The 27,145-nt window shown below is 37.3% G+C and overlaps 1 protein-coding gene across 22 annotated transcripts in view; it reads right to left on the bottom strand.

The window, feature by feature from the left end:
- The window catches only part of MYT1L (myelin transcription factor 1 like), a 307,867-nt gene that overhangs the window by 83,591 nt on the left and 197,131 nt on the right, over nucleotides 1–27,145 (bottom strand). For 15 of the 22 annotated variants that reach the window (XM_077175026.1, XM_077175025.1, XM_077175028.1 and 12 more), the window contains exon 6: nucleotides 20,681–21,054. In XM_077175026.1, coding sequence (XP_077031141.1) covers nucleotides 20,681–21,054 — 374 coding nt within the window. Of the gene's footprint in view, nucleotides 1–20,655; nucleotides 21,055–27,145 lie in introns of those variants that run through there. The other 7 variants (XM_077175031.1, XM_077175032.1, XM_077175027.1 and 4 more) reach the window with 2 other exon arrangements.

Below are 27,145 nucleotides of genomic sequence, written 5' to 3' on the forward strand. Positions count from 1 at the left end.
TGCAGAGTTACCACATTTTACTCAGCTTTGGTCTAGTAACGGTTGAATAACATAGGGAGGGCTTAATAAGATGGAGCCAATGAGAGGCACTGGGGAGGAGATTCACCTCACCTAACTTTAGACATGAGCAAGGCAGACACCAACACCTACATCTGCATCCACGGTTCTGTCCTCAGTCAGTAAGAGAAGCAGACACTTTATGGACACAGCCCACCTGATCTGGTTAAGATACCTACTTGAGAATAAAACTGATAACCACTAGAAGTGCCTGTTTCTCTTCATTGACAACAAGGGACTCAGACTTGATGCCCACCTTAAAGATACCCATACTCAATCAGATGAATATCATTCAGAGAGCATCTTCTGGTATCTCATGTTCACTCAGTTATGTCATAATTAGACCCAGTCTAAAAACATACGTTCATAATTATGGAGTAATGAACACTGCCTAACTAATATTTTGATAATTGGCTATTTCAACATTTTCCAGCACTGGACAAGAAAGTGCCTAGATCTGTCATTACAGTGTCATGCTAGTCCAGTTTTCAGCTGGTGCAAACTGAAAGAAACCAGTAGAGCTAGGATTATTAACACCTGCTCAAGAGCTAATCCATTAACTTCTGATAGCATCTTTTCAGCTTAGATGTATTTTCAACACTAGTACATCTAAACACATAGCAATTTCTGAAGTGTGGCTCATATTTTAAGTTAAACAAATCAAAGTGAGAAATTTCAGGTAGTAGGTGGCTTGTGCACTAACATTTTGGTAATAGGAAATAGTGTTTGATAAAAATAGATTTTATGTCAATAGTCAAGATAATAAATCAAGAGTTGTATATACAAAGCTAAATAGAACAATAATTAATATTTCAGCCACAAGATAGTATTTCTTCTACACAGTGGTTAGGGATCCTGGGATGATAGTAGGCTGTAGTTAAGCAGCTGAACTGATTGATGACTAGGCTATGTCTAGAAAAAAAATGCTCTAATGGTAAAATATTATATCTTACATATTATCTACTTAAATACAGAGGAAAGATAATTAATAAGGAAGACTGTATGGTATTTCTACATCACAAGATATTCCAAGCCAGTAGTGGGTTATCTGTTTATCATAAAAGGTGGTTTTATTTTAGTTGCTATGTTTTTCATGATCATCATAATTCACATTTTTCTTTCAGTGCCACAAAAATTAAAGTATCAGAGCATCAGATTTTCAGTGTTCAAGTAAGGGTTGCCACTTACACTTCCTATTTGAAAAATGTCCATCTTGAATAACTGAATAGAAGAAAGCAATGAAAGATTAGTGGATAGCACAGATAGTCTGTGCTATTTGAAAAGCAAATACACTAATAATTTTCTAAAGTAAACTATACAAACAAATCCCACATTAATTTAAACATTAAGGATGAAACCTGGTGCCATGGAGATTGTTCCATAGAAACTGAGGCTTTTGTGGAGCGCTTCTTGTAACTATACTCATGGGCAATCAGATGCAGCAAAAGAACATCAAAGTAATTAAAGAAGCAACAAGGCATAGCTCCAAAATTGCCAGTGCCTTCAAGTTTAGGATGAGATATCAACAAACACTGGTGAAATCAGTCCAAATCTAGCTGTAATATGATACTGAAATACAAAGTAGGAAAAAAAAGAAATTTCCCAAGTCATCCTGAGAACTGCTCAGGTACGCAGTGACTATTATAGGTCAACTTTTGAAACGTTAAAATTTTCAGAGATTGTTTCTTAAAAGGGGGGAATATGTTTGTAAATGATCACCAAGGAGAGGAATATGTTATACCTTGCCTCCACAAGTGAAAAGTCAAAATATGAATCATTTACCATATGACAGAAGACATCTAAATTCCATTTGAATAGGTAAGCTGGGTGAAAGCTATAACTACAGTATTTTTATTCTGTTTGTTTGGCTATATCCTTTTCTGTTCTCCCATCCATACAGTCATAGAATGAAGAAGAAAAAGGTAATGGAAGAGAAGAAAGTGTAAACCACTAATTCCAGACGACAGAGGTGGGAAAGCAAAATATTTGAATAAGTTTCATTTCTCATATTTTAATTTTTGGCCTGTTTTTGCATCTCCTTTCTCTAACAACTATTTTACTCATGTCTCTTACCTCCATGCAGCAGTTAATTTAATGAGGAAGATATTTATGTATGCCATGTCATCCCCTCAATAACAGCTGGATTCTAAGCTTGCTCTGGTGAGGTACCTGTATCATCCATTTATCAAAATGAAATTTTAAATACTGAATCAGTTTGTTTATTAGTTAAGGGTCTTCTAGGAAGTATGTTACAATAGCAGCTCTAGGTGAACTACATGCCTTTTCTTTGATTCAGGTGGGTAAAGTTTAATCTTGCTTTCATTTCACATTTTTGCAATTCCTTAGATTTGATCTGTAACTCAGTAACTACCTTTACAGTGTGCTGTTTAATGGCTGTCTGTTAAATGACCGCAAAACCTGGAGAGGTAAAAGATTTACTCTACCCCTTGCATAAGTTTTGGAACCAGTGATGTAAACTGAAGGTTTTTATTTTGTGAAGAGATTGAGTTTGTCTCACAAAGACATAAGCTAGCCAGTTTAGGTGAAGAATGCACAAAGTTATAATATATCCTTTTTATGTTAACTTTAGGGCTGCACGGACAAAGAATATGCAATGCAGTTTAAAAAGAATATCAGATTACTCTAGCCCTCTTCCACGAAATATCATGACAATTTAGACATTCTAGATTATATAATTTGTTCTTTTTAACTCCCAGCAGATATAACAAATGGCAGGAAGAAATTACAGTGGAGTAGTGTAGAACAGCTATTAAGAGCTGGAAGCCTTTAGCCATTTCGACAGAAGTGCACTTGTATTGCGCTCAAAAAAGTGAATAATTTGATTTCTTATTGCACCTTTCATCCAAGGATCTCAAAGCACTTTACAAACATTATTTTAAAAAGCCTCACAACACCCCTGTGAGGTAGGTACTTTAACCCCATTTTACAGATGGGAAATTGAGACACAGAGAACTTCAGTGACTCTATGTCATACCAGGAGTCACAGGAGCATAAGAATTATAGCCTCTATATCCTTGACTGTTTCCTCCTTTTTTTCCTATCACATCCAATTTTAAACAGTATTTTTTCAGAAGAAATGGCTTGCTGGTTTCAGTGTAGGGAGTCATGCAAAACAGCACCTTACTTTTGAAAAAGAAAATACACAGCATTTAGATTGAGAGATTCTGCAGAGAGAGGCAATGATACTTCAGAAATAGCAACTACATTCCTACCAAAGGACAAAGACTTCAGAAACAAGACTTTCCGGATCTGTGGTCTGTGTATCAAATTACTCACTTTTCTTCCAAGCATGGGCAAACATGATGGCTAAGAAGCTAAACCTACATGTGGTCACACAGGCTTCCTGCCCAGATGGATGGTTTCATTATCCAGGCAGCATTTCCTGATTTAAAACACTTCACTGCTCTTGCCACTGCTACTTGTCAATTCCTAAGTGCTCAGCACATGATACGACTGCATCACCATTCCTCTCCCTTTAAGCTGTAATGCAAAGTACATGCACACATCTCCACACTACAGTCTCTGATAGCTGGCCTATAGAAACATTTAGCAAGACAATGTAGGCACAAATGAAATCCAAATCTTAGAAAGTTACAGCATAATATGGGGAGGGGGATTGTTTGTACATTGATGTCTCAGGGAGAATCTTGTGAGAAAGGAAAGAGGTGGAAAACCCAGTGAGCTCTCAACTTCTCCACTCCATATGGAAGAAACAGAGGTGTAACTCTCCAAGGACCTAAGCAAGGTCTCCTAAAAGTCTAAACACTCCTACTGACATGGGATTTGGAATAGAGCCCAAGAATTTAAATATGCCTACTTCAGGGATGCACTGAACTCTGAAGTTGACCATGTGCATGAAGAATCCTTTCTTCACCTTTGCAAAATTTCCTAAAGTTCTTTTATGCTGGAAGTGCTATAGGTAAAGACCCAACCAATTTTGCTATAACAATTGGTTCCTTTATGGACCTTATATACTTAGTGGAAGTCAAAAGAAAAAGTTAACTGTTCACTTAGTTAATTGATTTTTGATTGTCTCTATAGCTATTCCATTATATTCCATTTTTTATTTTTCCACTTCTGAGCTTGCTACAACTACTTACAATAGTTGTAATACTGGCACTTATTGTTTAGACTCTCCTAGAATTATAGTATTCAATTAATAACTAATGCTCAAAGTAAAATAAAAGGAGAGTAGAAGTCATTAAGCATGGCAAGGAAGTCTTGAGCTGAAGAACACAACATGTTACAGTAGGAGTCAGTATATTATAAATTAATAGTGAGGACTACAGTGCATCAAGCCCATATAGACCTTTAAATATGCACAGTTTGCCACCTTATGTACCTTTTAATTCCTTTTTTTTCTGTTATGTTTTGATCTTTTCATTTATTATAGGTACTTTTTTATCTGGTTTTGCTTGCTGAAAATTCAAGTACTACCTTCTTTTTTTCTTGTTTCTTTTTTACTTTTTCCTAAGGACTAATCTGAATTTCTTTCCTTTTATGGAGTGATTACTAACACATAAAGACAAACACATAAAGATATTACTTTTTAATTCATCTTCTTGCCATTTAAACAAATTTTTAAATGAATATTAATAAATTATTTTGGTATAAAAGCATTTTGAAGATTTAGTTTTCTGTGCAAATCAGTGCATTCTTGTCTAAAGGCAGAGGTGTTTTACATAACCAATGCCCTGAAACACTCCTTTTTGTCTGACCTTCATATGACCTATTATTATGCCTCTGTTTGTGTCACACCTGCATGAATAGCAAGCATCCTGATCTACAAATGTTCACACTAAGTATTGGTAGAATATGGATGTTCTTACTTGGGTTATTCTATTAATATAAAGACAGAGAGCACCAGGTAAAACAGAGCAACATACTTTTAAAATTTTCTGTCATTTGTTATTCATCCATGTTTTCCCAATCCAAATCCCTATGAGCTACCTGTATCAGTAGAGTTTTGGAAAACGATCTAAGGATATCTGACAGGCCTTCTGACAAGATCATGACTGAGGTAATTTTGCTTCAAGTGCCAGACTGCAAGAGCTTCTTAAAGGTTATCTAGGTTCCGACTCAAGCCAATATGTTTAAGATTTTGTCATTTCACCACAAGATACTGTTTGCCTTTCTTTGATCTTAAGAGACTGTCACATGCTATTGACAGTGCACTGATGCCACGGAATCATGCAGTAGCTGAGGCTGGAAGGGACCTCGAGAGGCTTTGTGGTACAACACCTGCTCAAAAAAAGTGCCAACTTAGAGCACTTATCAGGGCCCTGTTCTGTTAGTTCAGCTTTAAGGGTCTTCCAGGATAGAAATACCACAGCATCTCTGGGAAATCTATTCCAGTGTTTGACCACTGTCATAATCAGAAATTCATTCTTATTTCTAAATGGATTGATTTTTTGTTACAACTTGCATCTTGTCTCTTGCTACACACTAACATCTTCTGTCCACTCTCTGTACAAGTAGCTGAAGCCTAAGTTCTCCCCTTAGCTTTTTCTTCCTCAAGTGAACAAACTAGGTTTTTTCAGTGTTTCTGCACGTCATGTGGTCCAGCTCTTTAATCATCCTGGTTGTTCATCACTGGACTCCAATATTTCAAGACGTGCGCTGATGGACAAAATGATGTCTTTGGAGCATCTTGTGATGATGATGCTCCAAAACTCGGCCTATTACTCCACATAAAAAAGAGTAAGTGCTGCATAAAATGGAATAATAATTTCTTTTCCTTTTGATTTCTGTTTCTCAAGTCTTTTCATCCTGACAGCCTTTATTTCCAAAGTATTATTTCCGAAAGTCAAAAGGCAATTAATTTTCTGGGAATTATCTTGTTTTCCTCCACCACAGAGACAACAGAAAATACTTTTTGGTTACCTACAGGCATGCCTTTAAGTAGGAAAGGTCCTTGATTGGTATGAAGCCTGCTTGTTTGGTTTGCGGTATCTGCAATATTTGGTATAAAGGCATATGTTTAGGTTTGAGAAGAAATTTGCTGAGATTATCTGTCAACAGAAGTGGATATGCTGGGTTTTCAAGGGCAGGAAATTTAGCCAGTCACTCCCACCTGGTCCACACTTCTTTGTGAATCAAGTTTAGGCAGCCCTTAATTGTTTTAACTTGACTTCTGTCTGGGCAGATAATGAGATGGCTTTAGCTGATGACTGGCATTCATTTCATCCTACTTTTTCTCCCCGGGAAGTCAATATGAGGGAGGCAAGATATTTTATCTCACAGCCTTATAATGATTCAATGGAGTTTGGCAGTTTCTTGCCTTCTCTCAGGGTTCCACAGCTCAGCAGGGCACCAGGCAATGAGGAAACCAAAGCTATTCTCCAGATACTGGGATACAGCAGGAAGACAGCAGGGGAGCAGAGGACCAGCTGCACTGATGGCACAACACCCACTCAGAGAGCTCCTGGTATGGAGCTTCTCATGGGGCTATTCCTAAGAGTGCTCCAGAAACAGTGACCTGTGCCTATTCACAGTGACCTGTGAATATCTCTCCATATTCATTGCTTTACAAAGGATGCAGCCTGAAGAACACATTTTTCAGTTCATAAAGCAATATCTTCTTTCTCACTGAGACAAGAGGTTGGAATCCTTAGTATAGGGATACATAATCTCTTTTTACTGTTTTTTTTTTCAGCTCAGATCTCTGACTCAGTGTCAGGCCATACTGAACATGTCTCCATATGAGCTACTCATCTAGATTCCATTTACAGCTAATGGACAAAAACATGCATCCTGGGATATGATTTTTCATCCTAACCTAGGTATCTATAGTAGATTGGCTGAATTATCCCCCAGAAGTGACTGTTTATCTTGATTCATTATCAATTAAACTGATGGGGTGAATCCTATTCATATTGCTTTCACTCAAAATTTTCAAGTTGATCCTTGCTGAATTTCAATGGTATCTTTAGTATGATACAGTAGGAACTGCTCAGTGAAAGGAATGAGGAGATACCCAAAAGAAGCTATCTTTTGGTTGTAGATAGACAAAGATATATCAGGAAAGGCTGATGTGGATGGGGTGCTACAGATGCTTTGGATGGGATATATGCTCATGACTGTATAATTTACATTATTGTTTGGTCTCCATTATAAGTTTAATTACTTTTTTATAGTTGTGTTTGATTACCAAAAAAAAGCCTGTTTGTGCTTTGATAAGCTGACCTGACTGGCCAAAGGGACAGAGGCACATATCACTACCATTCTAGAGGATGACAGAACTGCTAAATATGGTATTGAAATATGGCATTGAAATTTCTTCTTCATGTCTCTCTTTTTATCCCCTCAATGAGTTCAGTGCCAAAGAATCTGGAAAGACAAAGAAATCTATATGCACAAGTGCCAGACTTTACTTCATCTGAAATGTAAAAGTTTTAGTTAGGGTGTTTGTTCCTTTATTTTTATCCCTTCATCTAGCTTTTTAATCTGCATTTGTCTCATTCCCTATGTTCTCATGACAGGAAAGGCTGAGTAATAATCCATAGTGTAAGAAGAAAGTAAACACAAAGAATTCTTTACGTCTTTGGTTATAGCCCTCTATTATTAATATTCTCTTCTCTGGTCCCTATTAATTAATGATGGAACAGTAAATGGAGAAGTCGAATGTGATTATTCATGCTGCTATACTCTTAGCAAGGCTCTGGCATGATTTTGACTTGAGTGACTTAGCAGTTTTCCAGCAGTGTCCAGATGAAGTGAAGAAGCACTGGTTAGGGACCATTCCCAAGGAGTTTGAATGTGGTGAACGTATTTTGGATGGTAAAAGATTAGCTGTATATGCACACAAATCATGCAACAGTTGAACTCAGCATTAAATGATTGGACTATCGTCTGGTTTATTCACTCACATGGATGTAGTCACTGATTAATGTGACTGAAGGGACAAAGGCAGGAAAACCCATAAGCTGGGATAAATGGAGAACACATTTCAGAAGGAACAAGTAAGGCAAATATAAACCATTTACCATGGGTTTACATGGCAAGGTTTTGGTAGCAGGGTGGGCTACAACTTCCAGCAACTTCCCCATGTTCATGAGAGCCAATGCCAACCAGCTCCACTGCTGGCAAAGGCTAAGCCCATCAATGATGGTAGGAAGATCTCTGTGATAATATATTTAAGAAGGCAAAATACAATTTATTGGGCAGAAGTAACTGCAGACAGAGAAGAGTTAAGTGAGAATATGTGAGAGGAACAGGAGGGGTAGGAGATGCTCCAGTCACTGGAGCTGAGATTCCCCTGCAGCCTGTGGTACAGACCATGGTGAGGCAGCTGTGCCCCTGCAGGCCCTAGAGGTCCCTGGTGGAGCAGAGATCCACCTGCAGCCTGTGGAGGAGCCCACATCTGAGCAAGTGGATGCTTGAAGGAAGGCTGCAATGAAAAAGGCTCCTGTCAGGATCTGCAGCCCTATGGAGAGAGGAGCCTGTGGTGGAGCAAGTTTGCTGGCAGAACTGGTGACCCCATGGAGGACCCATACTGGAGGAATCTGCTCCTGAAGGGCTGCACCCTGTAGAAAGGGACCCATGCTGGAGCAGTGTAAGAACTGAAGCCCATGGGAAAGACTCAAACTGAAATTCATGGAGGACTGTCTCCCATGGGAGGGATCCCACAACTGAACAGGGGAAGGACTCCTTTCCCTGAGAAGGAAGCAGTGGGAGAAACAACCTGTGATGAACTGCCTGTAACCCTCATTCCCTTTCTCCCTGCACCACTGAAGAGAGCAGGCAGACCCTGGAAAAGAGGCTTTATTTTGCTTCTCAATATCCTCCTCTGATTTTCATTGGTAAATTCAAATAATTTCCCTAAGTTGACTCTGTTCTGCCTTTGAAGGCAACTGGTGAGTTATCTCTACCTGACTTTATCTCAGCTCAGGAGGGAAATGATAAGAGTGGCTTTGGTGGACACCTGGCACCTAGTAAGGGTCAACCCTGCCCAATCAAGCTACTCCAGTCAGCCAAGTACACATATACAGGGGGCCTCAAAAAAGAGAAAATGGTGACTCAATGGCTCTTAGCAAGCTGCAAAGAGTCTTTAGCACCTTCTGTTTATTTGCCATCTACCTGTACAGATAGCCCATGTGACTGGAAGTGTGTAAGAATGAGAGTACCAGACAGCTGTTAAATGCAGGAAATGTATGCTACAGTACCAGATATAGATCACCTTTTATGTCACTATAGCATCTGGAAAGGTATTTCCAGTGAGGCTCTTTCAAGTACCTGTTCATCTGAAGACCTCACACTGCTCCCATTTTAGAATTTGAGTGATTTCACATTGCTATTCATATCTGCACTGGAATATCTGTCCCAATGATGAAAGCTTGTATTTTTTAAAAGGAGAGTATTTGCTGGAAAAATGTAACAACCTACATATTTACATACATTTCTATAAATTTCCAACTAAATATGTACCTACTCGCTAAGATGGGGTGACTTTGTTGCCAGTCTCACAGGGCCTAAACCGAGTTCAGCAGCACAGCCTCAGTGCATGGCTGAAATCTGTGTGCTGAGAATAACTATCCTCGCAGAAACAACAAGCAACAAACAAATAAATCAAACAACCACAATAGCCAGTTTTCCAACATGCATGCATGTAGATACAGAGAAAACCTTACACCAGACAAAACTAAAACCTGAGTCTGAGTCTGGTCTCAGGATCCTTCAGCCTAGAAGCTATTTTGCTGGAGTCCTCTGGTGAAAGTAATGTATGTGAGATAAAGTCAATACCTTTACTTCTGCCTGAAATTATTTATGTTGGTTTTTTTTCACCTTAACATATTGCTCCCTTAAAATTGCCTTTTGTGTGACTATTTTTAGAGTCTAGTCTCATTAACTTAACTTTCTGTGCACTAAAGTATCTGAGCCAGGAATTAACCTATCCAACATGAACTTTTCCTCTCTGTTCTTTTGTATCTGGTGCTGTATTATGTTTTATGACTTAAAATGAATTTATTAAATGGAACTGCATCGAATCCATTCCTAAAACTCAGATAAACTGTGTACATTATTTCTACATTGCCTATCTTCTTGATGTGCAATTTGCAGATTTCAAGCAAAACACTTACTTGCCAGAGGACAGTAATTCTTTCTTTAAAAAATACAGTGCTATTAATTTTAGTTATGCATTTTTTTAACAGTTAGTAATTTGGATTCATTGCTGTTTGTATCTTATACAGACATCAAGTATAGTTTAAAAATCCTTATTTACAGTACTACAAAAAGTCTGAGAGAGTCCACACATATTGGATGGGGTTCTAAAAGTGCTCTGAATGTGTCTAGTTCTGATTCTACTAATGACAATGATAAAGAATTGTATTGTTAAGAAAATAAGACACAGTAAGCTACTTCACATCATGAACTATAGGAAAATACTAGGGAGGAGAAAATATAACAAAAAAAAACAGCGCTGCATTGCCTGTTGGTGTGGGCATTTTGTTTAGCCCTGATCTTCCATCTTAAAGCCTTTTAACTTTTAATTTAAAGATTCTTTACTGCAGCTTTCACATCTGTCATTTCCTGCTGTCCATGAAGGAATCCTAACAGCCTATTTCATTTGCTCTCTGCAGTATTTCCATGCTCACCTCCTAAGTGTTTCTTTACATCTTTCTGCATTTTTCTTTCCTGCATAAGCCCTGTCATCCCTTTTACATTTGGAACTTATTGTTTCCACCTCTGGGTCTGAAGACCCTCCAGCTGCTGAATCAAATTTTTTTCTTAAAATCATACCATATCTTTAATGAGGATTTCAACATAAATCGCTTTAAAAAATCTTACAAATAGCGTCAGTAATCTCTAAAACACTTTCAGATTAGACTTCTCATGTGGCATGTTGTATAGAAAAGAACAATCATATTCCTCTATTTCTTGGTGATACAACTGCATCTATACTCATCTGTGCCTTAAACCTGGGAGACACCTTAACACCAATCAATTGTTCAAAGCTCTGCTCTGATGTGTACAGCTCCAGCCTTACAAGGCTCTCTGTCTATCTGCTATTTAAGCACCAAAAGATTCCAGACACTGGATCTTTTCGTACATAAGTTTCCAGACAAACCTAATCCAATAGTTATGGCTCTAATGTACACCTGAAAGAAAAAGGCTTCCCATGAAGTGTTGCTTTGATTGGCTAGCCTAATTTGTAGCCAAGGAAAGAATGGTTTGTTTCCTTCTTCATTTCCCCTGCTCACCCCCATTTGCCCATTGCCCAGGTAATACACATTATTTAGTGGGTAACTCACTAAGGAAACAGAAGAGTAAAAGCTCTCATGGTTTATATAGATTCCATATCATATTTCCTAAAAACATTTGCTAGTCACCAGAATAAAAGCTAGACTGGATTCAAGATCCATTAGGGAGCCAAAAACACAAGAGTAGAATAAGACCCATACTTTAAGACCCATACTTATTTTAATGCTAATTGGTCATGCAAAAATACAATGTGTTTATTATAGATGTTATACAAGGACATTTGCCTTGAAGATAGAAATGCAGCATCTCTTCCCTGTACCCACGACTGATTTTGTAGCCTAATATTAAGAAGTCAAGCCATAAGATGGTTACAGGGTCCCTGGAGCAAAGACAGAGCTCAGCATGGCCTGCTTCCTCAGGAGAATGATCCCCTTTGGCCTATAGCAGTCCTTGAGTGCTTCTTCTGGGGTGTGATAGAGCTCCATCACCATGTGTGAGAGCATTCCCTATGCAAAGCAGTCACTGGTCTAGTCCCCAACCTCCTGTGCTAGGAACGAAGGACATGTGGCATTGAACTCCTGCATCACTTGTTACACTTAGCTCAGGCACCTGCATTACAGATAGGGGCACAATTTTCATTCCATTCTATCATGAAACATTTATCTTGTTCCATAAATGTAACAGGATCCTTGGAACCTAATCATAAAATTCCAGTTTCTATTCATTTAAAAGTTGTTCTTTTTGCCTGTATTTCCGGGGAAGGACATTCATAGACTGTGCTCACTAGATAATAAACAAACACTACTATAAAGTTTAGTATACTTTTTATAAGTCCAACTTCAGCCCTATTCCTAAAAATCATTTCATAATAATGATCTGATATTCTCTATTTGCACTATTACTTTTTAAAATATATTTTTCTCTTAATGATCTGAGGGCAAAGTTTTATTCAACACATTGCAATAGAAGAAGAAACAATTCTTAACTTTCCACTGGATGCCAGCCTTAAAGTTGAACAATGTTTTAATTATTGCAGATGGCAGAATGACAATATTCTGTAAATCTTCAGCCCAGTTTTTTACAGGGTGTCCAAGAAATTGCTTAGCAGATGTATCTTGTTTATACAGAACTCTATAATAAGTGGAGGCAGTTGGTGGAACAATAGATTTGATACAATAGAAATCTGAAGCAAAGCAGTTGCACAGCTTGCCTTAAGTATATGAATAGTAAGGAATCTCACCACATATGCTTTGTAATGACAGAACCCTAGTCTGACAAGGGCCTGAGCAGCTTTGCAAACACTCCTGTGTTAGGTGACTGGAAATGTTCATGACACACAGACCTTGCTCTTGTTCTGTCAGTAATCAATCCACGTCTGTGGAGCACAAGGAGGAAAATGTCTGCTTGATTTGTCTGGTTTTGTAATTTTAAGTTCAGTTCTTCTGTGGCATTCCTTTAGTGTCACAGCAATACTAGTACTTGCTCTTCCTATTTAATAGTATAGGCTGAAAAATTAAGCTTTTGGGACGACAGAACTATCACATGATGAGTTCACCTAATAAACCCCGACTAAATCTTGAGTTGTCAATCCTGTTAACTTTCTCTGACAGAGCCACCACAAATTTTTGCTATAGCAATAATGTTTACTGCAGACAGCATATAATATATGACACACTCTCCATGTGGTGATATAGATACTTGAAATGCTTCATGTTAGTGACAATTTTCAGTACTTTCTGCATGAAGCCTTAATGTAACCACATAATTGTGAGGATTTCAGTAACATTGACCAAACCCAGTCTCCTTAAGGTGGTTTCTTTCCTGTCATTAGTTTGGTTTGGTTTGTTTGTTTGTTTGGGTTTTTTGTATTCTGCTAAATGATTTGGCCTTCCTTGCTGTTCAGCTTGCTTAGAACAGCAGAATCTGTAGCTCCCAGAATCTACTGTCAAGGAAAAATATTGCATACATAATTTACAGAAGGGCAGGTATTTCTTATGATAAAAAACACTATGTCATATGTGATATCAGTGACAAAAGAAAAGAATTCAATTGCTTTGAGACCTATAAAATAAGGAAGAAATGCATCCATAACAAAAGTCTTCAAAAGTACATATACATGTTCATTAGACATCAATGTTTTTGTTTCAAAATAATTCTTTTTTAGGTTTATATGTTTCAGTTAAAAAAAAATTCTGTGATTTGAGGCATTTTCTAGGACTGCAAATTTGATTTGTGAGAATGGACATGGATCAGAAGAAATTATCAACCCAGTCTGTAATTTTATTTAATTTTATTATCTCCTGGAGGAGCTCTAATAAGGCAAAATTAACTCCCACAGCTATCAAATAAAGTTCTCTGCTTTTCAGGGTAAGAAGCTACTGTTTGTGTTCACTCTTTTAGGACAAACTCTGTAAGCCCAGCGAGAATTGTGAATTGATAGGGTCATCAAAATTGCTCGCAGAGCTGCACTCTAAACACAAGAGGAAAACCAGGAACCTCCAATACTGACCAAGCAAATGTTATTTTAAAGACTCATTACTTCTGTAGTATCCAGAAGGATTCACACAGAATCTGTGGTCACTGTGTAAGGTGCAGTACAGTGTGGGCAATGGACTCTTTGAAGTAGCACTGTGACAAAGCAATTCAAAGAGAGATCATGAAGAGATCAGTTCTGTACAACCCCTGGATATGTTTCTAAAAGTGACATATTCCAGATGTGAGACCTTCTACAAAAGCGTCAGGTCATTTACAAATATGGATGCAAAGAGCTGCTATATAAATTGAGTTAATTATTGGTTCTTTAAAGCACTACATCATATAACCAACTGGCTTCTTGGCACAATTGTGCCAAAACCAGATCATTGGCAATAAACAGGTTACAGAGAGTCTAAGTGAGAACAGAGCTACAGCTCTAAGACTACAGCACTTTAATTTCTTCTCCAATCCATCTTATTCCAGAAAGAATTAATTTTATAGTAAGATCTTCCCAGACATAAAATGAAATAGGAAAAAGTCAAGGATCTACTCAGCATTTTTCTGCAGACAGAAGGATGCAATGGAAATGCAGAAAAGGCAGCCTTTCCCTGAGGAGTGGAACCCATGAGAATCCAAAGCAGTGCTGCACAGACATGCTTCCTTTCCAAACCTACTGCTCTGGCAAAACTAGAGAAAGCTTTGGTCACAGACAAGCCCAGAAACAATTTGACAGTACAAGGGCCCAACATCACATGTTCAGCTAACACTGAATGAAGGGGTTAGTGTATTAAAAACACAATAAAGCAGCCCCATGCCATGTGAAACAGTTTAAGAACAAAGCAGCATTGAAGTCTAAGATGTGGTGCTGAATGTGCTCCTTGATGCTTTTACCAAGGCCTTCAGTTCAGACCATGAATGCTTTAAGTATGCCAGTGTCCTCTACAGAATTCCTGCTTACATCAACTGAAGTTGTGTATGATAGAGATCTATAATCTGTCTCATCAAAGGTGAATAATCTCCTTACACTACAGAAAGCTATAATTGAATAATTTGCTTTTGGAGGATATTCCACATTATCATTTAAGTCCTTTTGTTTGTAGGAAAGGAATTAAATATATAAGATGGAGAGTTAAATAAATCTAAGTTTTTAGACACAGCCCAGAAGTTTTACTGAGCTTCTGAGTTAAAAATTCAAATTGAAGTAAGTCTTCTAAAATAGTTTTCAAACAGAGAAAACTTAGGGATGACATGTGCAACATATCACCTCACATAAATGGAACTCTACTGACATAAAGCTATTCTTGACTTGTCTTGATGCAAACAACTCAGTATCAAACCCAATCTTACTTAAGAGAATTTAAAATTATGTTTAAAAATTGCTGTTTAATGAGTTTAAATTATATTGTCTATGTATAGTAAAGCCCTTGAGCATGGAACACAGTAAAAAGCAGAATTTACTAACACTTGAGTCATATTTAAGCAATCAACAAACCAACCAACTGAACAACCAACCAACCAACCAATCAACCAACCACAAACACATAACAATAACAAAAAGATCCAAACTTTTCCCACAAGAACTAGAAGTATCCAGGGGATATTTACCACCTAGCTGTTTCCCCACCCTACTCCAACAACCTTGGGGTTTCCAGGCCTGAACTACCAGTACCAAATGTTTTAATTGCATTATTTCCAACAAAAGTTTTTAGTGAAAATGCTGAGGCTTAATCTCTCAGTATGAAATATAAACAGCTAAACAGCAGAACATGTTGTAATCCATGCTTGCTTCTTCAATGGAAAAAGCAGTTATCACAGATTCACAGAATATTCTAAATTGGAAGGGAACTCCAAGGATCATCGAGTGCAACTCTTAAGAAAATGGCTTATAAAGGGATCAAACACACAGCTTGGGTATTATTAGCATTATGCTCTTATCAACTGAGCTAATCTCAGTATCAATAAAAGTTCTTATCCTGAGCCTTGACTCAACAACTCCCTGGCTTGAGCATTTAACAAGACCAGACTGGTAACTAGACCAGAAAGTAACTTGAACTTTTTATCCAGAGGAAAAGAATGCACTGGCCAGGATAAATGTCGTCCAGCAGCAACTCTTAATTTTTTGTTTTCTTCAAGTGGCTATTATTAGGGTGTGAGACATGCTAAGCACAGGCTATCTTCTTTAATCAAGGTACAGTACAACAGTAAAATGTATTAGCAAAGAGTTTACATCTGCTTTGTCTTATGTAAACATCAGGTATTTTTTTAGTCTTCTTTGGCCTCAAAAAAGACACTTTTTCCCATACACATTGTCCTAGGCAGTGAAATGATGCTTTCTGGCCTCTTAATTTAAAGCTATAATTTACTTCTACTAGGTGTTTTGTCTGTGAGTACACGTGAGTTTAGCTCTCTGCTCTGATTAAGACTGATCACCTACTGTGTTCATCAAACAGATGACCACTTTCCTTCTAGCAGTTTGAATAAATGAACATGATTAGTGGTCAGCAGGCTGACAGATGACCTTGCTAATACAGATAGGTTGTCTTCGTTTCATCAAGATGTTTACGTTATCAGGAGTGCTTTCAGCAGCATGCACAGCTGGAAAGCTCTGTGGCAACATGTTTTCCTCAGTACATGGGCTTCTTTCATCTTTTAGATTAGTGTTTGCATCTTTTCCTGCTTAGAGGACACAAGTGCTTCAGACACAATCTGCTAAGGGGATCAGGAAGATAGTGGAGGGCAATAACAATCCTAATAGAGCTGGTAGATGGATTTCACATTTTGAGGGTCTATCTGTGTTGAGCTCATGCAAATGAAAGAAAAACACAAAACATTATGAAGTTTTTTTAAAACAATCCTACAATTTAAACAAATATCGTTGGATTCAATGATCTTAGAGGTCTCTTCCAACCTAAATAATTTTATTATTCTATGAAATATGAAAACAGGTAGAACATCTATGTCCATGTGCTTGCTTTTCTTATTAGAAAAACCTGTACTGTGTCTCCTTTGAATACACACTGCTATCTGGTTTACAGCTATTTCTGAAGTGTATTTCACTTGAAAAATTCGGTGCAATACCACATATTAGTATACTGGTTATGCCAATTACTTTGAGTTCAAAAGAAAGTGTAAGGGACCATCTAAAAGACTCCTAATTCACCTGTTAAGAAATTGCACTAATTTCTGTATCATCATCTGTGAAATGGATTTGAATGATGTATCAAATTTCCTTAGGTCTAGAATCAACCTAACTCCTCCTGTTCCTGATTAGAAAATATCTGGAGTACAAGCAGTTTGAATTTCTTCATGTAATATGGACTAAATGGCTCCTTGGAACATCTATTCCAGGACCTTCTCCAAGGGAGATTTTTTTTTTTAAATAGAAAAGCATTGTGAAATGGTCTTCAGGATCCAACTACCTGAAGCAAGCTCATCTCAAAAGAAGGTACTTTGGTTTGTCTTGAAAACTGAATGCACACTTCAGTTTTTAATCCAAAGGTTCTTGGCAGTTGCCATCACAGAGAACATGTGCTCCAAAAGAAGCCTTTACTCTCACTCCTTCCCATTTGTATTTCAATTTACAGGTTAGGCTATCACAGGTAACACAGGTCATCTCTATCTTTCCTTTTTTTCCTTGGGACAGAAGGGAAATCACAAAGATTCATCTTTCCTTTAGCAGTTGTGCTGAACATAAGGGCTTCTCAAGTCTCTTCATAGATAGGTGGATAAATACTTGCTCTTCAAAGAGATTCAGATTTAATGGAAATTTAGAGGATATGCTAGCTATTGATGGAGAGTTTAAAACATGAATTTTGGTTCAAAGGATTGTGTAGAGAACTACAAGCACAGAATTTAGGACCTATCAGAAAAGTTTGCTTCATTTTTTTCCTTGTAGTTTTAAATTGATATTTTGAGATTTATCAGACTGCTAGGATAGATCTGTATTTTCCAAGTCCTTTAGATTACTAATGATAAGGCTACAAAGACGTGATTTTCAAAAAGGCTGTGATGGTTTCAGTGAATGCCCAAGTATTTCCAATAGGAATTGTTTATCTACATTACCTGTATACTACTTATATCTGCTGAGAATGCCATCCAAAATTCCCATTCCTTTAAGCAAAAAAGGAATGGGCAATGACACAACAGTGACATACCTGAGTTTCCCAGGGTTTACCCTTTTCTGCTAGAAAACTGAATTTGACCTAAGAAACAGTAAAATACCTTACTCTTACAGTCCTACCCTCTCCCTTTCCCCTCCTCCCCATTTCTGCCTCTGTAGTCCTATCCTATACTTGCTGATGGAATTCTTCTGTCACCAATACTTACGATTTTAAGTGTTCCATTCACCTAGATTATAGCTACTTCTGGAACTTTTCTGAACTGCGATCATCTACAGCACTAGTGACAAAAACTTTCATGAGAACTGTGTAGCCATCCTGGTGACCAGTGGAAAATTCTGCATTTTGTTTCTAGGGACAGGAATAGTATGGCACATTAAGACTTCCTGCTATGGTGACTTATAAGGTGGTTTGCTACAATATTGTAGTGAACCTTGTAGTGAGCAGCAAGTGATTGACTATTAAATTCATAGCTGACAGATCTAATTTTCCAAATAGTCAATACGTAAAGGCAAGAGTCATATTCAGGCCATGTAGTTTAAGAATACCTAATTTTGCACTTTATTTTTCTGGAAAATCACCAGTCCAAATTCTATCAATGCAGATTATGCTACAAGCAGGATAAAGTGAAACATCTATATTCCTACTGGAAATCATAGGAAAGAAACTATTTTTAAAATATGATTTATTGATTAGCCTCTAGACCTCACAACAACCAAACTGTCATTACTCTTTACTCTTTGGCATAGACATAAGGAACTCCATACTACCTTCCTAATTAATTGCTAGAAACTTTTCCTTGTAAATCATCTCTGCTCTAACTAGGACTGTTGCATACTGACTACTATGTTGACACTCAAAAGGATCATGAAATACTTTTGAAATAAAATCCTATAATCACTTCTCTGATTTCAAGAGGAATTTTCCTTAATGACTATATCATTATCATAATAATTTATATAGAACATATATTTATTTATTAATATACTTTTGTTTTATTACTGCAATCGCATGAGTTCCTAAGAAAAACTTGACCTATGTAAGTTTTAATTTCAAGTAATATGCAGAGCAGCTAATAGAGGTACCTTTGTAAATTTTTTGCAGTTCTTAACCACAGCCTACTATATATGGAAGGAAAGCAGTCAAAAAACAATGTCAGCCTCTTCACATTGATTAGGACCACTAACTGCATGTGTAACTGTGTTAGAATAAGTAAACCACTGTGTTTCATTATCATAGAAAAATAAACTGAGGATCAAGCCTGCTGGCTTGCCAGAAGCAATTTTTTTGAGCTCTTGAGTTTTGCTTTAGGTTTGTTTTTTTTTTTTTTCCTTTCATCATTTTTGATAGTGTAGATTCAAAGTTTTAATGTCAGCTGAAATCACAGCAGCAGTTGCACCATAATCTATACACCAACAAACTTAGTCGCCACTATATTTGAAGAAACTGCTGGACATCCCGCACTTGCTCATTAAGAGAGCAACAGCAGTTGCACATCAGCCTCATCTAACACAGCTTCTCTTCCAGGTTCTGAAACAGCAGAGTTCCCTGCAAAAGGAAATTACTTCCTTGTTGCATCAAACTCATGCAACTTTTAAGACTGACAATTTATCCTCTACTAATTTTGTGGTAATTCAGGCAATTGAGGAAACGCTACAGATGCAGTATCTGAGAAAACTCTGATAGCCACCCAGCTGGCCACCATCTCACCCAAAGAGAAAGAACACTTCCAAAGTCTTTAAGATTTAAGATCTGACCTTACAGAATGCTGAAACAAAAGTCACACAACTTTCATACCTGGTTCCTAAGAGGAATCCAACTGAGGAGTGCTGAAAGCTTTTCTTATATTTTTATTGGTTAGAAAGGTGAATCTACCCAACCAAAAACGTGTTCCCTGGAAATGGGAACAAAATACTTTTTAGATAGCTCATTAATTTTTGCATGATTCCTTCATTTCACCCCAGTGCATTATGATGTCTGTCATCAGCATAAGGAGCAAATGGACAGTGATTACATATTTTGAAAGTATTATATGAAGTCCAATATCCCAAAAAAAGAGAAAGTTGAATAGTCTAATCACAATGCTACTGCATTAATTTGGTTACTACCAGTAACCTGTATGTCTAAATGGCATTTATGCCATGGCATGATAACAAAAATATATAAACTTTAGAAAGACGTTATCTATGTAAAACTGTCACTCACTGTATTTTTAATAGAATCAACTAAAGCACACAAATTGAAGTCTAAAAGAACGAAAGTATATTATAATAGTTAGTTCTGAATAGTTTCTTACGGTGGGGGGAAGTATAGGGCAAAATTTTCAATGGGAAGAGGTCCATTTTTGCTCAAAAAAATTATCTGCAAACTTGTGACAGAATTTATGTGGGCAATTGTTGACATCCTGTAAACAGATCTAGCAAATACCCTCGCAAATGATCAGTACAGGCACCCAGCTGTAGCTGATGCTTTGCTTGTACCTTGGTGAATATTCTCCTGGTAAATTCATGCATTAATCCACACTAGGATTACATTTTATGCAAGCATTTTTAGCACAAACATACCTCCACCCTCCTTGTTTGAACTGTGAGTGCTGGTGTATTAAAAACATTTGGAAGACAGACTTATTAAAATAAATGTTAAGAGAACACAGTGGGGTATATTTTCAGTGTGGAGCAGAGAGATTTAACTGCATGACTTCCATTAGCTTTAATGAGAACTGAACAGCTAAATCCTCACACACCACACTAGAAGATTAACCCAGAAAACACACATTGTTTACTTTTTACTAATACTCTGATTATTACCACGTTCTTCCTCCTCCTCCTCTTCTTCCTCCTCTTCTTCTTCCTCCTCCTCTTCATCCTCCACATCTTCACCTTCCTCTTCATCCTCCTCTTCTTCCTCCTCAATCTCCTCTTCTTCTTCTCGATCTATCTCCTCATCATCCTCCTCCTCGTCACCTTGCTCCTCATTATCATCAGAATATTCCTCCTCCTCTTCATCCTCTTCCTCCTCTTCCTCTTCCTTTTCATCCATCTCCTCTGTTCCATCAGTTTCATAGCACTCATCTACTGAAGAGTTGTCTGCTTTAACCACAAAGGGTTTTCTTTTTGGGGCTGGTTCTTGGGGTTGCTTATCTTGTGTTTTTCTTTTTTTTGCCAATGGACAGCCATAAACACTGTTCAAAAATAAAAGATGAAAATTATAACATTATCCCCCAGATTTTATTTAGTCATATTCTAATACTACATCATGATTAGTTGCTGTTCACAAAATGCATGTTTTCAAAGTAAAGTTATGTTTAGGCAATGATGACCAAGGGGAAGGACACAAAACCTCTGAAAATGCAACTGACTATTATTTGCCTGAAAATGTCACACATACACGACAGCACAACAGTTTCAGAAGTGATACAAATGTGTGTTTCTCCTTCTCATTAATTTTTATCTTCTACATTATTTATCTCCTTTCCAAGGCAGATGAATATAGTTAAAATCCAGCAATCTTGTCCTACCTGTAGCTAGCAGTACAAAATTCAGGAATAAAGCAATACTTCAAAATTTTGTAGTGTTCAGTATTTTGATTGTGTGCAATTATGTTTCAATTCAATGATGTTTAAATAATAAAAAATATGATCATACTTTGAATGATGTTGTTTGTCATTATTATACATAATAACATCATAATAATAAAAAAACAATAATGAATCACTCCTAAATTCCCCACTGTTTTTGTCTATAATATGCTACAAGGCTGGACAAATGGGAAAGCAACACAACCAACCCAAGTAATTATCATGGCCAGTGTTACAAGTGTTCTCATATTAAAAAAAAATCCAATCAATAAATAAAATCTTTTGTCAATGAAGAAGGTCTTTTCAAATTTGAGTACCACTTCCTTATGGATCATTTTAATGCATTGTAACAGAAATAGTTTTTCAGAGTCCTAGTTTTCTACCAAAGTATCCACCTGTTTCTGAAAGGTCACATAATCTGGGTTTGTTGAACCTGATCTCCCTTGTGTAACCTCTATAACCTCCTGTGCAGAGTGACTGCCCACACACATATTTTTTGTTTAAAGAACTTCCTCATTGAAGTTTTTCATTTTGTGATTATAACATTACTCAAGCTATATCAGTTTTTAATCTTCTTCCTGTGATTAACTAGTTTTGGGATATTTCAACTGGTTTTTATAACCTTTTCTGCATATCTATTAATAACTTACCCTTTTATGTTATATTCTTTCTCCCTTTTTCCCAATACTCTGAGGATCTCTTATTTTCTTCCAATCTAATAATGCTTCATATTCTCTTGACAGACCACTGAAAAATCTGGTGCCTCACCACATTTCGTACTACACTATGTGGTGTCCTCATAGTCTTGATCATGGTCTAATTTAATTGCATCCCAGCAGCTATGCATCTCAATTACTTAAACTGCTACTTAGGTAAAAACAATTCTATTTAAGCACTCAATCACTTTATTTAAGTGCCTCACTTAGCTGTTGTCTTACCTAAATTTCAAATCACTTGTTCACAATCTGCCTGGCACACACATATCCAAGGAACATAGAGTCACAAAAGATGGTATTCATGAAAAACCTGCTATGGGAGATCTCTGTGCACCACAGGCAACTTTCTCTCTGTGGGGAAAATAGGTGTCTTTGAAGTCTAATCTAGCATGCCTAAAAACACCTGCCTTCTTAACATTATGTAGAAATACTGCGTAAATTTTAAGTACATCCATCTAGCCAGATTCCAATGCACCTCACTTGGGATTAGGGTAGTAATCCTAGCAGAACATGGATTCCATACACCTGCATCAAAGTTGAGGCCTAGTGGTGCAGGCTAGAGGGGGAATAGACCCACAACCTCCAGATTCCAAAGCCATGTTCCATCCAGAAGGAATTTTCGGTGGAAGACCATCCTCTTATGGAAGATGAGCCCCAGTACACCTGGAAGCGAGATACTCTGATGCAACAGGCAAGCAAAAACCTGAATCTTCACTAATTTTAAGAGCCCTAAACCTGAAAAAATAGGGAGCCCTAAGCTTCTGGTGTTTTCTCTTTGGACTATATTTGTTCCCATCTAACGACACTTCAAAGTAAAACCTATAAATATAGAAGAAATCCTTGTCCTAGATCACCACTACAGTTCAGTGCCAAATGACTGTCCTGCCTCTTGTTCTGTTGAATCCTCCTCTTGGTCAGGACCCAGCTGCCCAGAAACAAGGGGAAATGTAGGACATGTTTCCATGGAAAAAATTCCACATAATCACAGTCAAGCCACAAACAGGAATTCAATTTCCAACAGTCTGGACACTGCATAATACCTGGGGTGAAAGGGAAGCACTGTTTCTTGTAGTTCTGACCACTCCAGGTTTATTTTGGTACTTTCCCTGGTGCTATAGGGTTTCAGCAGCTGCCTATTTAAATTCTCTGCATGGAGCTCTGAGAGAAGGCAGATAAATTTTTCCTCAGAACTAGAACTTCATAGTGTGTGCTGTGCCGAGGAAAATGGCTGGAAAATTAGGGAGGAATCTGTTTCACTTACTCATCTAACAGAGGCTGCATCTTGGAAAACAAGAGTTGATCACGTCCCGAGGCTCAGGCAGGTTTTAGAAACTTGCACATGAGTTTATTACTTATTTAAGCAGACAGGTTAACATTTACTGAATGGATGTGTCCTGCTTTCTTGCTTTCTGTTCCTTCTCTTTCGGATGCATGCTACCCTCACCATAGCTTCTTCAACACCATTATTTGTTAAATATGTGTTCTCAAAATCCTGGTCTTTATTTCCAAAGACGTGAGTAGGCTTACCCCCAGAAATCTCCATGATTTCCTTTCTTCCTCTTATTATAAACTCCTTAGAACTTTGCACTGATAACACTTCAGGCAGCTCTGAACTAAAAGGGCACCCAGAGATGTGTAACTGTGAACATTTTTCCCCACTGGCATTCATACAAACTATAATTTTTCATAGAATCATGGAATGGCTTGGCTTGGATGGGACTTTAAAGAACATCTACTTCCAACTCCCCTGCCACGGGCAGGGACACCTTTCACTAGATCAGGTTGCTCTAAGTCCCATCCAACCATGGCCATTTTGTCACACTAAAGCCAGAACATTAGTTTCATCCTGGTCCAATCTTTTTTCATTTAAGAATACCAAGTACTTGTAATGCCCCAAAACAATCTCTTTTGCAATTCACAGAAATGTAAGAAGTGAGGCAAAGGATAGGGGGCTAACAAATACATCTATTTTGGTTTGAACTGTTTAATTTTTGTATTTGACAACTATCAAGAACTACATGACTTTTTAGACACAAATTATTGGTCAAAGGTAGAAAGAAATCATCACTGCCATTTTTTGTCATCTTAAGGATTTTGTCACATCTTTATGGTCTTCCATACAGTATATTATAAAGTTTGTGAGAATCTATGGCATTACTTGGGATTCAGGACCCCCTGGTAAGTGCATAACTGGCAATGGAAATCAATTCCAGTTAGCTGTATGATGACTTTGATGCTTTTATAAAGCTCATTAAATAACTATTTGGAACTCAGCTATTCAAGTAAAGTTGTGAACTTTGACTTTAGTTTATATCTTTATGAATCTGTGGTCAGTGTCTTTCCTTATAGAATTAAAACTGAGGATACATCAGCAACTACAAGAAACAAGTATTTGTATATTGTAGTGGCTGGACCCAACATTAAGGCTTGGAAATATGTAGTTTTTCTAAGGAAATGGGTTATATTTCTAAGGAAATACGCTAGTTCAAAGAATCACAGAATGGTTTAGGTCAGAAAGGACCTTAAAGATCATCTATTTGAGCCCCTCTGCCATGGACAGGGACACCTCTCACTAGACCAGATTGCTCAAGGCCTTGTCCAAGGCAGCCTTGAGCATTTTCAGGGATCCACAACCTCACTACTCACAGCAAAAAATTTCTTCCTCCTATCCAGCCTACATTTCTTCTCTTCCAGTTTCTATTCATTACTCCTTTTCCTATCACTAGTTAACTTCAACTCAGCTTTTGTAAACTCTCCTAATTAATTTGTACCAGATATTCCACAACCCTGGATCTGGTTTTGTCTTTACTTGGATTTATACTTGATAAAGCTACCATTGCAATGATTTTTCATATAAAACCTTTGTAATGCTGGCTTGCACTGGCTTCCTTCTGCCTTTTAACTGTATACCTCACACAACTTATATATACCTCATGTACTGAAGACTTCATAGACTGAAAGAGTTTAAAAAGCCCTCACCATGTGTTTCAGAAACCTGGGAAACAGGCCACCAGACCTGAAGCCTACTGTTAATAGCTGCCCTATTTTCTTCTTTTTCTTTTTTAACCTGCTCCACTCTCATCCTCTGTTTCATTAATTTTTCAGATTCTGCCTCCAGGATACTTCTCTGTGTTTCTGGCGTGTTCCCTGTGGTCTCCCAGTGAGCACACCAAGGGGAAGGCTGCGCTGGCTTCCCAGCAGCCTCTGCCACTGACTTCCCCACGTATGGAGATGACAGTCTCTCCTATTGACCTCTTGCTCCTCACATATTTGTGAAAGCTGTTATTGTTTGTCCTAACAGCTTCTGCAATTTTCTCTGCATTTTCAATTTTGGCTTCTGTGATCATTCCCTTATTTGGTTATTTTTAGATTTGTTTATCCCTGCTCAGAGCATTGACCCCATTGATTTATGTGTCATGTCTGCCTTTATCCATTCTTTCATTGCTCCCTGTATTTCCCTGGTCAGCTTCGTTTGTCTTATTTTCTCCTCACGCTTCAGCTCTCTTGGCTTTCATCAGGGTATATATCTGGGCTTCCTGAGACACACTCTCAAATATTCTGCGCTGCTCTGCTGCGTGTCTCAGTCATCTCTGGTTTTTGGACTCTGTCATGAATAATTCTTGTGGAAAGAATGTTGTTGAATTTCATAGTGATCAGCTCCAAGAGGACATATAGACATTAATAATTGAAGAAATTGAAGAAATAATATATAACTTTACACTCCTTAGTTAGAAGATGACTTATGGTATTTTTTAAACTTTCATGCAATTTTTCTCCATTAAAAACTTTATGATACTGATACATTGAGCAGGAATATAGTTCAGGAAATAGGCATTTCTTGTCTAGACTTGAATATATTGATTTTTAACATAATTTATTACTAATATAATATAATTTTCAGTATAATTAGTAGGGTTATTCTTTCTAATCTATAACAATTAACATATATATTTAAATATACATAGTATAAGTCCAAATAAATATGCAAGGTTTTCTAAATCAGATTACTGACCAATATTCTTCCCCCCACAATATGACAACTTGCACACCAGAGTTGGAACATGACACCTTTATCTGGAGGAGGTTCTCAGAGGAAAATGAGAAAGGGAGGTTATATGACTATTAAGAGTTCAGTCAACTTTAAATACCCAGCCTGGATAAAATAATTCCTATGTGCTATGTTTACCAGCATTCTTTTTTTAGTTGTATCTCTTTTCTATTGAATCTATTATTTCAGATGACTCATGCTATAAGATCCAAGTAAAGAAAACTAAGATAATGCCAATGCTATGCTCTAAATCTGAATAATATTTTTTCTTGGAGTATTGTTATCTTTTTCTTTCTTATTAGTACTTTGAAAAATTTTATGAAACCTTTTTTCAAACTAAGAAGTATCCCTAGAAACAGTGTTCTCATTCTTTTTTTTTTTTTAATGCAAGAATTCAATTTAACAGACACCGAAACATTTGGTGGGAATAGAAGCTAAAAATTTGCTATACAAATACCTAATGAGGTTATCAGAAAGACTAAATTAAGTACTTCAGTAACTGAAGTGGTTGTGAGGTGAAATTTTATCATGTACTGTTTTTAAGATAGCAAATTAGGAAGAATACGCTTGGAAGCAAACTTCTGCTTAAGGCTTCAGGCAGAAGGTTCCCAAGGCATCTGTACTTGTCCCACTGGATATTGTTAAGTATTATTTTTGGTTTGGGCTGGATAACATCCAAGTCCAGACCTCCAGATGAAGAATTTTAGGGTATCGAGAAAACAGGCATTTATCAGGTAAGTCCTCTAATAAAGCCAGCCTTTTAAGAATGAGCAAATCTAATTAATTTGCATAACACTGCAATGTTTTAAATCACTCTCGAGGCAGTGACTGTTAGCTTGAAAGGGCCGATATCATCAATTGATGGAAGCTGACCTGAAAATAAATATTTAGATTCCAGCACACCCTACAGCTTAAATTCCCTTCACTCCAG

This window comes from Agelaius phoeniceus, chromosome 3 (assembly GCF_051311805.1).
Source record: "Agelaius phoeniceus isolate bAgePho1 chromosome 3, bAgePho1.hap1, whole genome shotgun sequence".
Taxonomy (NCBI): domain Eukaryota; kingdom Metazoa; phylum Chordata; class Aves; order Passeriformes; family Icteridae; genus Agelaius; species Agelaius phoeniceus.